General features: G+C 40.7%; 1 protein-coding gene across 3 annotated transcripts in view; it reads left to right on the forward strand.

Moving 5' to 3' along the window:
• Window positions 1–15,580, forward strand: part of COL6A6 (collagen type VI alpha 6 chain) — a gene marked incomplete at its 5' end in the record, with an annotated part of 82,270 nt that overhangs the window by 46,530 nt on the left and 20,160 nt on the right. For all 3 annotated transcript variants that reach the window (XM_084247213.1, XM_084247215.1, XM_084247214.1), the window contains 8 exons: window positions 4,819–4,881; window positions 6,298–6,360; window positions 6,930–6,980; window positions 8,078–8,113; window positions 8,818–8,880; window positions 12,927–12,989; window positions 14,008–14,043; window positions 14,162–14,198. In XM_084247213.1, the coding sequence (XP_084103339.1) occupies window positions 4,819–4,881; window positions 6,298–6,360; window positions 6,930–6,980; window positions 8,078–8,113; window positions 8,818–8,880; window positions 12,927–12,989; window positions 14,008–14,043; window positions 14,162–14,198 (412 nt within the window). The remainder of the gene's footprint in view (window positions 1–4,818; window positions 4,882–6,297; window positions 6,361–6,929; window positions 6,981–8,077; window positions 8,114–8,817; window positions 8,881–12,926; window positions 12,990–14,007; window positions 14,044–14,161; window positions 14,199–15,580) is intronic.

Below are 15,580 nucleotides of genomic sequence, written 5' to 3' on the forward strand. Positions count from 1 at the left end.
GCAGATTGACTGAAATACACTGCTGAGCAGAGCAGCGAGTGAGAAAAGAGAGGTCTGCTGTGCCACGTGGGTAGCTCCCTGGCCGGGGATCGAACTCGTGCTGCACTGGCTGCGGATTGCTTCGTAGGTTCCATCTTAACCCCTTGCGCCACCAGGGAAGCCCAGGACTTAGTTTTCCTATACAGCAGGATCTCAAATAATGTCATTTTGTTCAATGTTGTTTAGTTATAATTTTCATCAGAAAGAAAAATAGATTCCCAGTCTGGGCACTGTGTGGAGTTTATATGTGGGTTTTCTGTGTGGGTTTTTACTGGGTTCCCCCAATTCCTTACACATCACAAAAATGTGCATGTGAGGGGTATTGAGTATCTCCATTGTCCCAGTTGGGGAGACAGTTGTGTGTGTGTCCTGTGATGGAAGGACATCCTGTGTGGGGTTGGTTCCCACCTTGGGCCCTGAACTGCCAGGATAGGTTCAACTGTCTGACCCAGACCTGGAATAAGCTGGTTGGAGGATGAATGACTGACTCAATGAATGAGTGAATGAATATAAATTATTGTTTGATATTGGATGTGTTTTGGGTCTATATTAAGAAGTTTGGTGACATTTTTGTGACCAGAGATATGCAGTAGGGACTTAACTCTTATTTATGTCCAATACTTACGTTAAAACTGGCTCCCTTTTGCTTGAAGAGGCAGCTCCCTGCATATGATGCAGTAAGTGACAACTTCCTATGCTACTGTCTCAGCTCAGATCACTCGTCTGGCACTGAAGAGCTCAACACATGTGCATAATGAATCAATTAGTAAATGAACAAATGAAATTAGTAAATGAGTGAATGAGACTCAGTCGGGACTTGCATCCTCAGCTAACACAGGATAAAGGGACTCCATTACTTCCTGGCCATTAGTTAACCTGGGCAGTGGTCCAGCCCATAAGTGGATGTGTTCATCATCAAAATATCTAAGAAGTTATTTGCTTAAACTTGTATCTCTTGACAGTGTTTTAAAGCATTTTAATTACTGCTCCTGAGGATATTTGTTCCCAATTTTGATGAATGTGTTCCTTCAAAAAGCATGAAAATGATAAAATTTCTTGGTAGAACTAAACTGATTGATGAAAAGTAACTATTTTGCATCCATATCCTTGAATCGTTAAGTACTTGCTGGCACTGTAAGTTGGATAAAAAAAAAAAAACAGTAAATGCCAAAGGAAACATATATCAGGTGATTAGCTCATCTGTTTTTATAAAATATTGAAATATAGATGGGTTGAAATCCAAGGAGCTTAGCAATTCCCTTCCTCTAGAATACAAAATTGTATCCAAATAGCTTTTCCCTGCAGTCTTCATCTGCGAGTGAGTCCCCCTTAATGTGGTGTTGGCAGGCTTGGCCATGGTCATAAATTACTCAACCACCTGGCATTACCAAAAGGCTCCCCCTCTCTAGTCTAGCTCTCCAGTTTATCTAGCTGGAAATGGCTCTCTTTGTGTGCTTGCTTGCAGTATCCCTGTCAACACAGTGAAAATGTTGTTTCAAAGACGTGTAGAATTTCCTGTGTTCAGGACATGATGAATGAGATCTCAGATTTGTCATTTCCAAAGGAAAACCACAGAGACAGGCACGATAAGACGTTGGGGAGGATGTTATTCTTTGCTGAGTCTAAATCCACTGCCATAGAGGTTTCATATTAACACCCACTGGGACCAGTCACTAGGGTGGAATAATGAGTGTTTTCTGATTGCAGGATTTAAAGTTTTTCTTAGGATATACAACTAGGAAAAGGGATGTGATTTCTGCTATAGTATCCTGAAAATATCTAGCCAAGTGACTATATTATAAAAGAAATACAGTCTATTCTCAGAAAAAAAGGAAGAGTTTTAACAGGAATGGCTTATTCCTTCCTTGCTTGGCTTCTTGCTTGGCTCACCCAAAGTTCCTACTCTGATGTAGCCAATGACTGGAAAAGAATAGAAAATCAGACACAAAATAAGTCCAGTTAAAGCCGGACTTTTTATTATGATGAGGATTTTTTTAGTGAAATAATCATTAATTTCATGTACAACCTGGAGGAAGGCTAGAATTATTTCATTGCTGATTTGTGACACAAAGTAGAATTGTTATCATTTTTGCAAAGCATAGCCTAGTGGTTGAGGACCTAGAGTCTGCAACCAGTGTTGCCAGTTTTGTAACTTCCTAGCTATGTGGACTTGGGTAATTAACCTTTCTGCACCTCAAATTTTCTCTGCCATGAAATAAGAATGGTTATAGTAGATCCCTGCTATACACATCTGTTCCACTCAGCTGTTTGGGGGCACTTAGGTTATTCCCATAGCTTGGCTATTGTAAACAGTGCTGCAGTAAACATGGAGTGCAAATTTTCTTTTGAATTAGTGTTTTCATATTCTTTGAGTAGATAGCTAGGAGTGGAATTACTAGGTCACATGGCAGATCCATTTTTAGTGTTTTGAGAAAACTCCAAACTGCTTTCCATAGGGGGCTTTTGTGGTGGGTGTGCTGCGGTAACTACATCCAAAGGGGGGGATTTTATATTCCAAAATACTAATAACAGTGTAAACCAATGATACGTCAATAAAAAATTAAAAAATTAACAGGAGCATTTTATGTCCAAAGCATGCCAGTCACTGAACCAAGAAAGAGCACGATAATAATGTAACAAATATGGACTACATATTAAGCACTTCTTCAACTTTGTTGAAGAAACATACTCCCAAATTCCGATTTTCACACCAAGTGATAATAACAGCCTGGCATTTTAAATCAAAAGGAGAAAAAGGTAGGGAGCAGTGTAGAGAGCGGTCAGACTAGAATCAATGAGACCAGGAGTTTGGGTGGAATGTGGGAAGGCGCTGAAGCAGACAGTGGTGATGGGAGGACAGAGCAGCGGGTCTTGCACAGGGAGAGACTCTGTGGGACTTGAGATGGATTGAAGAGGTGAGTTAGAGAACAGGGTCTAGGTGATGCTTAGGTTCCTGGCTTGGGTTTCAGGGAGACTTAAGGGCGCCGCCATTCCTTAATAAAAAGAATATGAGGCTCGGAGCGTTATCTCCGGTAAATGTGATTATTTTGGAATCACACTAACAATTCCTATGGGATATTCAATAGGGATTTTAATACATGGATCTGATCTTAGGTGAGTGGTTCAGACTGGAGATGCATGTTTAAGAGATTTTTTTGTAGAATGATAGAATGTAGAATGGCCATGTGAATCTATGAGAATGTCTTCTGGAAGAGAATATAGAATGAAAAAATAAGGTTAGAGGATGAAGCCATGGGACATGTGGCGATTTAAGTGACAGATAGAAGGGGAGGACCTGATGGTTGTTGAGAGGGGACCAGAGAGGCACAAGGAAGACCCTGGAAACTGGGTTCATAGAAGGTGGTGGTGGTGTTTCATGTGACCCATGACCAAACTGCAAGAAGATATGGACAGAAGAGTATCAGTAGGATCCACAGAGCATGAAGTTTATGCTAACATTTATGTGAATGAAGGTTAAGTCTACCTTTAAAAAGCCAGCATTTTTGGAACTGGAAGTTAGAAGGGCGTGGATTGAGAGCAATGGAGAGAGAAGAAACTGAGACTTTAAGGTGGAAAAGGGAGAGGGTTGGTTGCATGGAGGGTGTGGAAAGCCCATAATTATCTTCCTTGGCAATCAATCCATTGTTCAACAACACTCCTTCTTATTAGACGTTTTTATGAGCAACTTTATGTTTAAAAGATGACAAGGTTAATGTCATGTTTTTTCTACTGAGCAAAACTAATTTGCTAAGTATCATGTTTATTACACAGATTTGCTTTATTTATTTTTAAATCATAGTAACCATGGCAAAAAAAAATTGTGAAAATGACTTCAATTCACGGGTATTGGGATTACTCACAAGTACTTTAAACAGTTTCACCAAAAAAGATTTCTGTTGTCATGTTTGCATTTCCCCAAGGAAAAATCTGATCTCAAGTGTCCATATGAGACGAAGACAGTTGTGCTGTCTCTGAATTGGTTCTCTTTTTAATTTTCAGTTCTAAAGCTGTTCCAATAAAGTCTGCTTTCTAGAAATGTTGGAGACACTTCTATTATATCAAATAGATTTTCCAATTTAGACACATGGTATGTTTATCTAAGTTTTGTTACATTCTTTAATAAGAGCTGAAAGCTTTTTTATGTAGGCCTTATATCTTTGTTGTTATATTTACTCTATGTTAACAGTGTTTATCTCCTACTGGTAACTAGGAATTTATTTATTTTTACTTCTGTAACTTAGCACTAGGAAAGAGAAAGCTATTTGGGAACACTTGTCTTAGACCAGATGAACATTCCTTCTTATGAATGCTAATTATTTTTAGTAAACTTTATTTAGAACTTTCTAATATATAAATCATATTATTTGCAAATAAAGATAAGCTTACCTTAAAAAAAAAAAAGCTTTCTACCAAAGCAAGGAATCAGTAATGATATAGGTCAAGGCAGAAGTCATTTGAAATGCCTTCTTTCAGTGTTAGATGTTTTAGCCACATCTGCTCCTAGAGCAAAATGGTGAGAACCTAAAATTTCTTTGGAAGAGAAGACTTACAAGGAACTACAATCATTTAGGCAACATCTGGCATGAATTACTTTATTAATTTTTTTTATTTTCTAGTCTTTATTTGACAGCTGTGGTACTTTTTTTCCAGAGTAGGAGTCAGTATAACCATAACTCTTTCCCCATCTGTGCTTCATTTGTGTTTCTTAGAAGAAACAAAAATGCTTAAAGGAAAGATGCTTTATGTTCTGCTAGATTTACAATTCTTGTTTTGTTTCAGGGGCCTCCAGGACCAGAAGGAGGGGCAGGGAGTCAAGGCCATTTGGGAAGCCAAGGAAATAAAGTAGGTCACATTCTTCATACCCACCAAGCTGAGGGTTTTTTCCTCAAGGGAAGTGTATCTGGTTGTATTAGCCAGAGTCCTTTCAACACAAGGGGAACATATCTCATTGTCCCTGCACCCTGGCTCAACTCCTAGAAAGTTAGCAACCTCTAAGGACGTGGGTGTGAAGTCAGGTCATGCTCCAGCATGAGGACAGGGACTCTAGCTCACCAGAATCTCACAGGGGGCGTCACCCCATCTGAGCTGAGGGACGCTTTTCCTCCCATTGAAGGACCTTCTACAAAATACCTGCCCAGTGTTCCTAAGGACTCTTCAAGTCATCAAGAACCAGGAAAATCTGCTAAATTGTAGTGGCCTACAGGATCCGAAGGAGACATGACGGGTGGGGTCGTGGCAGCAGGTGAAAGCCAAGGAAGTCTGCATAAGGACAGACTGAATCTGGCTTCCCTTGCTGCAACAGGTGCACCCTACTGAGGCCACGACTGTGGGGTCAGCTACAGAGGAAGTGTGGGTGGGGAAGGTAGGGAAAAAATTATGAAAACGACTTCAACTCACGGGTATTGGGATTACTCACAAGTACTTTAAACAGTTTCACCAAAAAAGATTTCTGTTGTCATGTTTGCATTTCCCCAAGGAAAATCTGATCTCAAGTGTCCATACGAGACGAAGACAGTTGTGCTGTCTCTGAATTGGTTTTCTTTTTAATTTTCAGTTCTAAAGCTGTTCCAATAAAATCTGCTTTCTAGAAATGTTGGAGACACTTCTATTATATCAAATAGATTTTTCCAATTTATCCACATCTGTGGCCACAACATTTCTGTAGTCAGAAAGCTATTCCAAACTTAAAAGTGTTTTTGTTTTTGTTTTTTTAATGAAAGGAGTTAACCTTCTTTTATAAACCTTTGTTGTCTTTATAAGAAGTTGGACTTTCTTCAACATCATACTGAGATTGAGTTAGAACCCACAGTAGATATTCCACTGTTCAGAAGTCAGAAACTACTGCCAGGAATGTCATGTGCCCTTGGTTATCTTGACTCAGCCTTAAAACCTTAGACCTGGATGAATGAGTGCGCTGTCTCTGCAGCCGCCTCATGACTTGCCCAGGTCATCATGAAAACAATTCTGTGAATTTCCCTGCAGCTCTTACAGGGGAAGTGAAGTGGTGCATGATGTTTCCAAGGGAGCGGCTACAATGGCAATTTGCACCGGGGTTTCTTTACCAATGGGGAGACCTCTGCAACGAGGCCAGCAGCCCCCCATCTACTGCTTGCACAACCTGGTCTGGTCACAGACTCATGACCCACATGTCACTGTGTGTGACACACGTGATTGCTTTAAAACTTTTGTCTTGGTGCTCTCATTTCTCATTCCCATTATCAAAAGCCTAATAACCCCTTTCTTTGTTCTGCTTGGCAGGGTGAACCTGGAGACCTGGGAGAAAAAGGAGCTATCGGCCTTCCTGGCCTTCGAGGCTTGCCGGTTTGTGTTTTATCACTACTGGTCCTTGCAGGTACCAAATATCCTGGACAGGATGCTCGTGAAGCCAAACAGACAAGCTTTATCTTTAGTATCACCATAACACTTCTTCCGGCCTTTCCTCCCCCTGGAAACCATTCATCCAAAACCCAGCCTACCTTTACCACAATCTCAGAAATTCTCAGTAAGGCCTTCTGGAGGGTGCAGGCAGTGAGGAAGTCTTACATTTACCTAGCAAACTGAAAACAGATCAGAACTAAGGAATTAAAGCACAAGTGTTAACCAGAGAAGATAGCACTGCTACTTCCTTTCGCTAAGATTACTGTATGCCTGGACCTCTGTCATTTAACCCTCCTTGTGATACTATGTGAGTATAATTGTTCCTGTTTTCTCAGGTGAGACTAAGGGATAGTGCAGTCTGTTATGGAGAATGACATTAGTCCACTCTCCCCAGTGTCATCGGCTGCCCCCAGGAATGACCCACCTCCACATTTCTTCAAACCCTTGGGCTGGCCATCTTGTTTTCTTGGGAACAAACCTGGGGTGTTTGTAAGGAATTTCTTTGCTTGCAGGGTGGTGACGGCAGCCCGGGCTATGGGGGAATGGGGAGTAAAGGAGCCAAGGTAAGATGCACCTGCTGGAAGCAGGCTTTGCCCACTGACTTCTTACCTCCTTTTGTTTGCCACATTTAAGAGGGGGAGGCATTAGAGACATTTTGATCATTTATTTGCTGAGACTCTGTCAGGAATGTGGTATAGTCCAGTCCAGACAAATGGACTTGTCGTAAAGTCCGAGCCCTTTTAAAGGATCAGTGTAATCCGAGTGATGTTGTCCCATGCGGATAATGCAAGAAGCTCTCCAAAAAAACAAACAAACAAAAAAAAATGCAAAAGGTAGAACTTCTTTGAAAAAAGAAGCTAATGAGTAAAAGATTTCCAGTGAGATGTTCACTAGAATAGAAAATATTTGAAAACAACCTTCTTCTCATAAAAGGCAATTATTAAGTAATCTATAGAATTGAAATATTAGCCACCCTTCAAAATTCATGATGTTTATAATTATGTAAAAAAATAACTATATGACAGTGTCAAGTGAAAAATCAGAACATAAACAGAAAAATAATCCCAGTTGTGGTAAAATGCAATTTAACAAGCTCAAAGAAAATATGACACATTATTTCTAATGGCTAGTTCTGGGCAATAGGATTTGGGTGGTTTTTCTTCCACTCCATATTTATTAGAGGAGATGTGACTTTTAGTAATGAGACAGGATATTTTAAATGAAATAATTCTTCCCCGGGTGGAAATCACCATACCTCTTTAACCACAGGGAAGTACATGGAGGCTCAGAAAATGAATGAAGAAATGTAGACACTTGCCTTCCCAAGTTTCTCCGTTGGACTGTTTTAAGATAACCATTGCTGAGTTACATGCCTAATCCACTGTCCTGCTATGCCTGCCATAGAGAAACTGATTTAAAATTCTTCAGCTGTCTGCATTTGTCCACTTCTCTTAGATTTTCATTTTGGTAAAACCAGTAAACCATTTTAGAAATTAGAGTGTGTTTCTCAAATGCTGCTCTACAATTTCACATCGAATTGCTTTAGCTCTTTCTTGGCTCAGAGATGCCAAAATAAATAAAGCGGGAGGTAAATTAAAATTGACATAAACCCACCTTGGTGAGAGGTGCATATATTAATTTTCTCTACTGTCCATTATAGGGGCAAGAAGGATTTCCTGGAGAAAGTGGACCTAAGGTACCCTGTACTCATGCTAACTTGATGTCAAACAGTTATTTTTGGGGCTACAAAATGTACTACAGGATAATTGAAGAGTAGCTAATTGTAAATAAATACAAATAAACCTTTGGTGGGAGGTGGGGTGTGAGGGGAAGGAAGAAAGAAACAGGTTTTTTTTTTTTTTTTTAAATTCAAGTCTTGTTTCTTAATTAGTAGGTAAAGGAAAAACGTCATACTTATTTTTGTCCTCAAATGTGTGCCTTCCCCCTACACCCCCATGTATTTTCTTCCTTGATCAAAGGAAAGTGAAATGCGCGGAAAACTGCAATGACCCGATTTCTCCTGGCTCAGTTTACCCGATGTGTTTTTCTACCCCCTTCCCATGATGTTAGCGATGATGTCCTCCACCTCAGGCTTTGACCTTTGCTGGAATCATTCCCTGAGCTCAATAAATGCCAGGTCCTGTGATAGGATCAGGCAACAAAATAAAGGTTAGAGTTTGTGTCCTCATGAAGGTAGTGTTGTCGCCACAGAGACAGCAGGTGAAACCAGGCGGGCACAGCATGCAGTGGAGAGAGCTGTGAGATGAGTGGGGCCCAGGAAGACCCTTCAAAGAATTAACGATAAAAACATACATGAAAAGCATCTCATGTACCTCACACACTGAGCTATCTCTCTTTGATTGCAATAACCATTTAATTTTATTTTTCTGTATTTATTAGGGTGAAATTGGGGACCCTGGTGGTCCAGGAGAAACCGGACCTAAAGGAGTGAGAGGCAGGATGGTAAGCTTCTAGATTTCACTGCCTTGAAACCTCAGTTACTTTGAGGAGTTCTCTTTCATGCTTTCACAATAATTGGCATTTATCACTTGGTCCCAAAGACTGGCCACATGTGGGTGTTTTTAAGGGAAACTTGGCGAAGGACAAACTATTACTCATCCTTCCATGCCAGCAGAATATCAGGAACTGTTCACTTTTAGTGAGTAAATTCACCTGCTCTGGTTGTCAAAACACCACACTGGAAATAAAAAAAAAAAAATTTTAAAGGAATCTTCCTGATCCAAAATATTTTTTGTACTGCCCAAAGATGGACAATTTGATTAATCAAATCCCCCTGATAGATTTGGTGCATCCTAATGCCCTCCCCCCTGCAGCTTGTCATCACCAGGAAGATTTTGTTGAACTATTTAACAAGACATATACCCCGAAAGATCGTCTCCTTTATCTAGCTCATGAGGGTGTCTCTTGAGCCTTATGAGAAAGTTCCATTCATTACGTGGGTGATCATGTCTTGACTCGTCCATGGAGGGAGGAATATATTTGCCCACTGGTCACTCAGAATAAGCATGAATTTCAACTCTGTCTTCTGGGCATCAGGTCCTGTGGGTGCCAGTGGGTTAGGAATGGCTTTTTGCTTTTGCTAACCTTTTAACTGTGAATAAATGAGATGACTGCTTTAGAGAAGAAATAATCGTAGGATAACCATCTTGATACATTCTTTGTCTCTTTTTTTAATAGAGAAAATTGTTCTATTTTGAGTATAGAAAAGGATTGCAATGGTCATTTGACTTAGAAGTTTAGGGATTGAAATGGAATAGTAGGAGAGAAGTTGGGGTAACTCTTCACAACAGCGCTGATCTTAATACCGTGTCAATCAGCAGGAAAAAGAAGACATAAAATCTGATAAAAATTGATGCGTGGAGTCTTTTCCAGTTTCATCATCATAACTAATTTTATTCTGATATATTTTATTTTTATTTTTTAACAAACTTTAACAAGACCTCTATGTACAGAGAGTACATTGGGGTTTTAGGGGTGCACCAAATGAAGAAACTTCTCTGTCCCTCGGTCTTCCTCCCGAGGACTGCGTCTCAGCTATAATTCATTTCCTCATCCATTATTTTGGACGTCTCTCCTTTAACATTATGCTTGGGGGGAAAAAGGGGGATCAAGACTCATATAATTAGAAAGATAATTGGAAAAGACTTTCGAATTAATGCAGATGTCATCTGGAATGAAATATCTCAAGCTCTCTTCCCTCGGTTTGATAGGGAAGACATTTACCCTTGAACCCGGGGCTCATGCTGACAAGTTCCATGGTCGCTGCTCTTCCTCCCCTCTGTGACATAGCCATCAGTTTTTTTAAAAACAATAAACAAATGGGGAATATATACACTTCTTCTCTTGACCTTTGTTTACATGAATTTCTATTCCCCCCAAATTGGGTCAACTTTTCAATTCTTTTTTTCCCCCGCCAAGTCGCTGCTTCCACATCTGCTATTTTTTAATTTGAAGTTGAAACACTGAAAAGTCCACGTTTTCTCTTTGAAAAACCTGCCATTTGTGTTGGGAGATTTGGGTAAAGCTTTGCCTGAGATTTTTGGGGCCTCCTTAGTTTTCTTAGAATGAGTCTATCCCGAGTTTGTTTTCTAAATCTCCACCTTGATTTTTACCCCCAACTGAAACATGGTCTCGATTTTTTTTTTCTACAATGTACAACCAGTTTTGTGCAGACCTGGTGTTGGCATGTATCTGTGCTTACCGTGAACTTGACACACGTTTCAGAGTAAGGTTTCACAGCCTCGGCACTGCTGACCCTCGGGAGGGAGAATTCCCTTGAGTCCTGCTCGCTGACACTGTTGAGCGGCCTCCCGGGTCTCTGCCCACTAGATGCCAGCAGCATCAACTGTCTCTCCTCCCCCTTCCTGTAACAGTGCAGCTAAATTCGTCTCCAGACACTGTCTGATACCGAACCACTGGCTTGACTAGTCACACCATCTCGTAGCCTTGTTAAGGGGGGCAGTGCCTCCTCCCCTTTTCTTGGCTGTCTCCCAGGTGGTCTCTTTGCCCTACTTTCTGGACGGTTTCTTTGGCTTTACCTTACAACACTCCTCTTACATTTTAATTTTCAAGAACTCATTTTTGTTCTCTGATTTTTTTTTTATGTGTCCTATTCTGGTTTCATGGTTGTAATGTCTTCTTTCTCTAAGGCTACACAGTAACATTTTTTTCAGTCTTCTTTGCCCAACATAGCCTTTTCCTCCCTTTTTTTTTTTTCTATTTTGCTATTCTGTTTTTGTTTATTTCTATTCTATTTTTGTTTATTTTCTGATTTTCTTTTTTGCTATTCCTCACAAGTCTCGGGAATGGGTGATGGCTTTCTAGTTAAGGACAGAGGACAAAGTGCTGATTGGAAGCCCCAAGGACAGAGGGCTGGTCAACCACAGTACAAGCTTCACTGGAAAGGGGTCTGGCTGTGTTCCTAGCAAGCCTCTGTAGCAGTATCTTAAGACTTTCTTCCTGATCTAGTGAGATTCCCCTGAGAAGTTACTTTCAACTTCCTGCCTAAGGGTAAAGGTCTGACTGGCAGCTTTCTAGTTGCTAGGTGGAAAAGGAGCGGAGGTTCTCACATCTGTTTCTTACACCCGCACTTGATCTTCCTGTTTTCCGAACTGTGTCCTTGACCTTCAGTCCTGCACAGACACTTGGTTTTACCTCTGTCTGTTGCTGGGGTGCAAGAAGGGTTATTGTCCCAAGTGTGGAGAAAGGAGAGGGAATTTGGAGAGTCTGAAAATGATTTTCAACCAGCCTCCTCATTCGCTTCTCCCCTTCCCCTCCACTCCTAGAGCTGCCTGGTGCTGCCAGTGCTGAGCCTTCTGGGACTGAGTCACACGCACAGAACACACTTGCCTGCCGCTGGCTTAGATGCAGCTTTTTGTGATCTGCTACGTCATTTAACACTTAGACATCTGCTTTCCAGCCTCCAAAGGTTTATGACTGTTTTTCCTTCTCCCCATCCTTGTCAAGGTTATTTTGGCCTTAAAAAAATCCTTACTATCATTTCAGTAAGACACTGGGCAGGAGCAAAAATAAGAATATACATTCAACCTGCGATTTTATATCCTGGGGGTGAATCTCTGTCTTCTAAACAACATATGCAGTAATTTTCTTTTCTCGCCCCAGTATACTGTAAATATCATTGAAATATCCAAGGGTATTAATAATTATTTGCTCTTCCATAAGCAAGGCTTTTACATATTAAGTTGATTTTAGACAACTTCATTTTTTATTCCTATAAACGGTCATAAAACCTGTAGCATTTTGAATCAACAAAGGAATGTGGCCCTAATTTTAAAACTAAATTATGTTTCTTTTTGATTATCTTGTTGAATACACATGGAAAAATTCATGGCACGTAGTAAATAGTCAACAGCTGTTGTTTTTCTAACTGCTGTTATTCCCCCCCCCCCCATTTCGCTGCAGATATTTTCAGGCAATTATTTCTTGTTTTTTTTGTTATTTCAAGGGTTTTTATATTTAAATGTTTTTCTTGACTTTTCATTTGTTTTTCTGATATTTTCCTGCTGTCTAATTTAGATAAAAATGGCTCCTTTGAGCTACAAATTCCAGTTCTAGCAATCCATGGAAATAATATTATGCATATAACTTTATAATTGTGTTGCTTACTGTAAAAACACCAAATCCTAAATGCCAGAAATAAAGGACTGATAAAATAAATCAAGGTACATCCATGTGATGGAATAATCTGCAGTCCTATAAAGTGATTTTATAGGCAACAGAAAAGAAGTATAGCATTATATGTTTAGAAGAGTATATGTCTTAATAGCAAAAGAATAATATTTAAAAGCAGAAAATACACCAAATGTTAGCAATGATTATTTGGGGGAGAAGGAAATATTGAGGATTTTTTTCCCTTCTATGTGCTTTTTAGATAGCTCTTAATTTTCTAAGATGAAAGTGTATTGTCTTTGAAATTTAACTTACACACATATATAAAAATATAATTTTGAAATACATTCTGTTTTAAGACATCTGCTGGGCTTCCAGGAGAGCAGGGATCCCCTGGGGAGCAGGGACCTCCTGGACGCAAGGTAAGCTGAAAAGCCATAAATAACACTAGATCCTGTTCCAGATAAAATGTCCATGGAGACATTTTTTTGTCAGTGGAAGACAATGGAGTCTTCATTGTCCAAGCATATGGCATTTTGTCTTTGCAGCTTGGCAACTGTTTTCCCACATTTTAGTGCTCAAAAAGGAGGGGAAATGATAATTAAATATTGGTTGCCATTCTTGGGGGGGGTAGGAATTAAGAGAGAAAATGAAGAGTATTACACTAAAATGAGATTTCTCAATGATCATTAAGTTTTGTTTATCAGTCCAATCCTTGTTCTCTTCTCATAGTCGATAAGTGATCAGTGAATGAATCAAAGAGAAAATAATGAATAAAGGATCAAAGTTGACCCATATGGAACTTAGTACCTTCAGGAGTTTGGGGGGAAACTCCAGTGCAGTTTTCCTGGGGTGTCTCTTTTTGAGTAGCCACACTCACCTGTTCCAAGATGGGATTGAGCACTTGGAATAGAGCCAGTTCCATGTCATTCTTTCTATCCCCAACCCAGACAGGAATCTATATCTGTATTCCTTTTTGGAAGACAGTTGGGATTACCTTTCTGTATGTTGGGTTTGAGTCTGGTCCCCTTGACCAATGATGGGAACAGACACAGGTTTGGCTCCACAGCCTGGAGTGGAGGAACCCCAAACCTCTGCCTTCAGAGGGGTGGCCACCATGGGTGTTGCGCCATCTCGAGCTCTGAGTCATGGGCTGCTCCCAAGCACTCCATCCTTAGGTTCTGGGAAACCCTTGTCACCCAGAGATGGGGAAAGTGGCTTTTGGAGTCTGTATACTTCATGCTTGCTGCCTGCGGTTTATTCCCCTTAGAACGCCTCTCATGTAGTTGATGGGTATCCTACCAATGGTCTTATTTCCCCTATCTTAATAGGAAACACCTTAAAAAGTTATCACTCTCTTAGGATGAGGCCATTCGCTTTCTTGCTATGGATGTATGTGTCTAGAGCAGTAAGCTTGCATTTGTTTGTCTGTTTCCCTAGGGTGTGAAAGGGACCAAAGGACTGGCTTCATTTTCTGTATGTATCTCCTGGCTCAGCAGTGTGCTCTCAGCACTCCCTTAAGCATATTTATTTTTAAACCTCAGGACCTGGCAGCCCGTCAGTTAATCCCTTCTTTTTTATTTTTGAACTGCAGACATGTGAGCTCATTCAGTATGTGCGGGACCAGAGACGTAAGTACCTGCTTAAAACGATCAGCCAAGGAGTCAGCATTCACAGAAAGAAGGCAGTGAAATCTGCACTCAGAATTGAGACAGTTTAACAGCCAGTTTCTTAAAATTAGAAATGTCAGTGCATATATTTTGAGTTAGAATAGATGGGTGACGATTAACTCCCTTCCTGGCTGCCAGTATATCTATTGGAACCCGTTCCAAGCACTAAGTGATAATATATCTAGTACTTTTAATCCAGGAGAAATTGTCCTAGGAGGTCAGAACCCTGCTGATGTTGAAATCAATCTGTAGAGAATCAGATTGCACTTTGGAAAGTGATTAATACCTGACAGTCACTGACAGGTGACTTCACCTGGTGTGAGACAGCCATGATAATAGGGCACCCCAGTGGGTGGGGACCCTGACTTTGGCTGATTGTTTATTATTCCTTTCCTGGAAATACATGCTTGACTGCTTTTAGTTGAATGCATTGATATTCTTGTAACATCATTCATTCTGCTATTACATTCTCTCTGGAAGTTGTAAAAGCAAAAAGGCACTTTGATTTGGCAAATGCTCTTTGTAATTTACTTTAAGATCCCGATAGCAGCCTCTTCTATCAGAGTGTGTGTGTTAGCACATCAGGGGAGTCCTTGTAGAACACGAGAGAATAGACTCATCTGTTAAATAGTCCGTAGACTTGAACAGTTTGCAGACTGTTCATCAACAAAGGCACAGTGACACCCCCAATAAACACTAGGACTGGAAGGAAGAGTCAGAAGTTTCCCAGAGCATTTTGGGGGAGAAAAATAAACTCTAGCCTGTTTCTGTAGCGAGCATAGATTGTCGAGATGCAGAGATTTCAACAAGCTTCGAAGGCATGGGTGATCCTCTGCCTCTGTAACAGGCTGGACCCACCATATGTGATGGGATTTTCTGCATGTCATAAAAGCACAGGGCTGTGGGGACATGTGCCCAGGGCCCCTGCAAGTGAGAGGCTGGCACCCCGCGGGCCAGTAGAACTTTGGTGCTGGAGGTGGCCACTCCCTGTCCAGTGCTGCGGCCACGAGCTGCCAGGGACTCTGAGTACTGAGTGTACTTGGTGCAGCAGGAGAGTTGAATTCTCTATTCCACTTAATTCTGATGACAACATGGACACCTGTGGCTCGTGGCTTCCATATTGGACAGTGCAAGCCTGAGCCTCAAGCTTCATTTTCTTCCCAGCAGCTTCAGCTCTGATGTTAACGTGTGTGCACAGGTGTACAAGAAGAGCATTCACCTTCAAACTACACAGGGCGGGCTGTGCGTGTCTACTTCCGTGCTGGTTTTCTTGTAAACAAATGACATGTTGTAGACAAATGCATCTGTACTGCAAATGTGTTTTATCTTCCTTGTGATTCTTT

Source organism: Talpa europaea, assembly GCF_964194135.1.
Source record: "Talpa europaea genome assembly, chromosome: 11".
Classification (NCBI taxonomy): domain Eukaryota; kingdom Metazoa; phylum Chordata; class Mammalia; order Eulipotyphla; family Talpidae; genus Talpa; species Talpa europaea.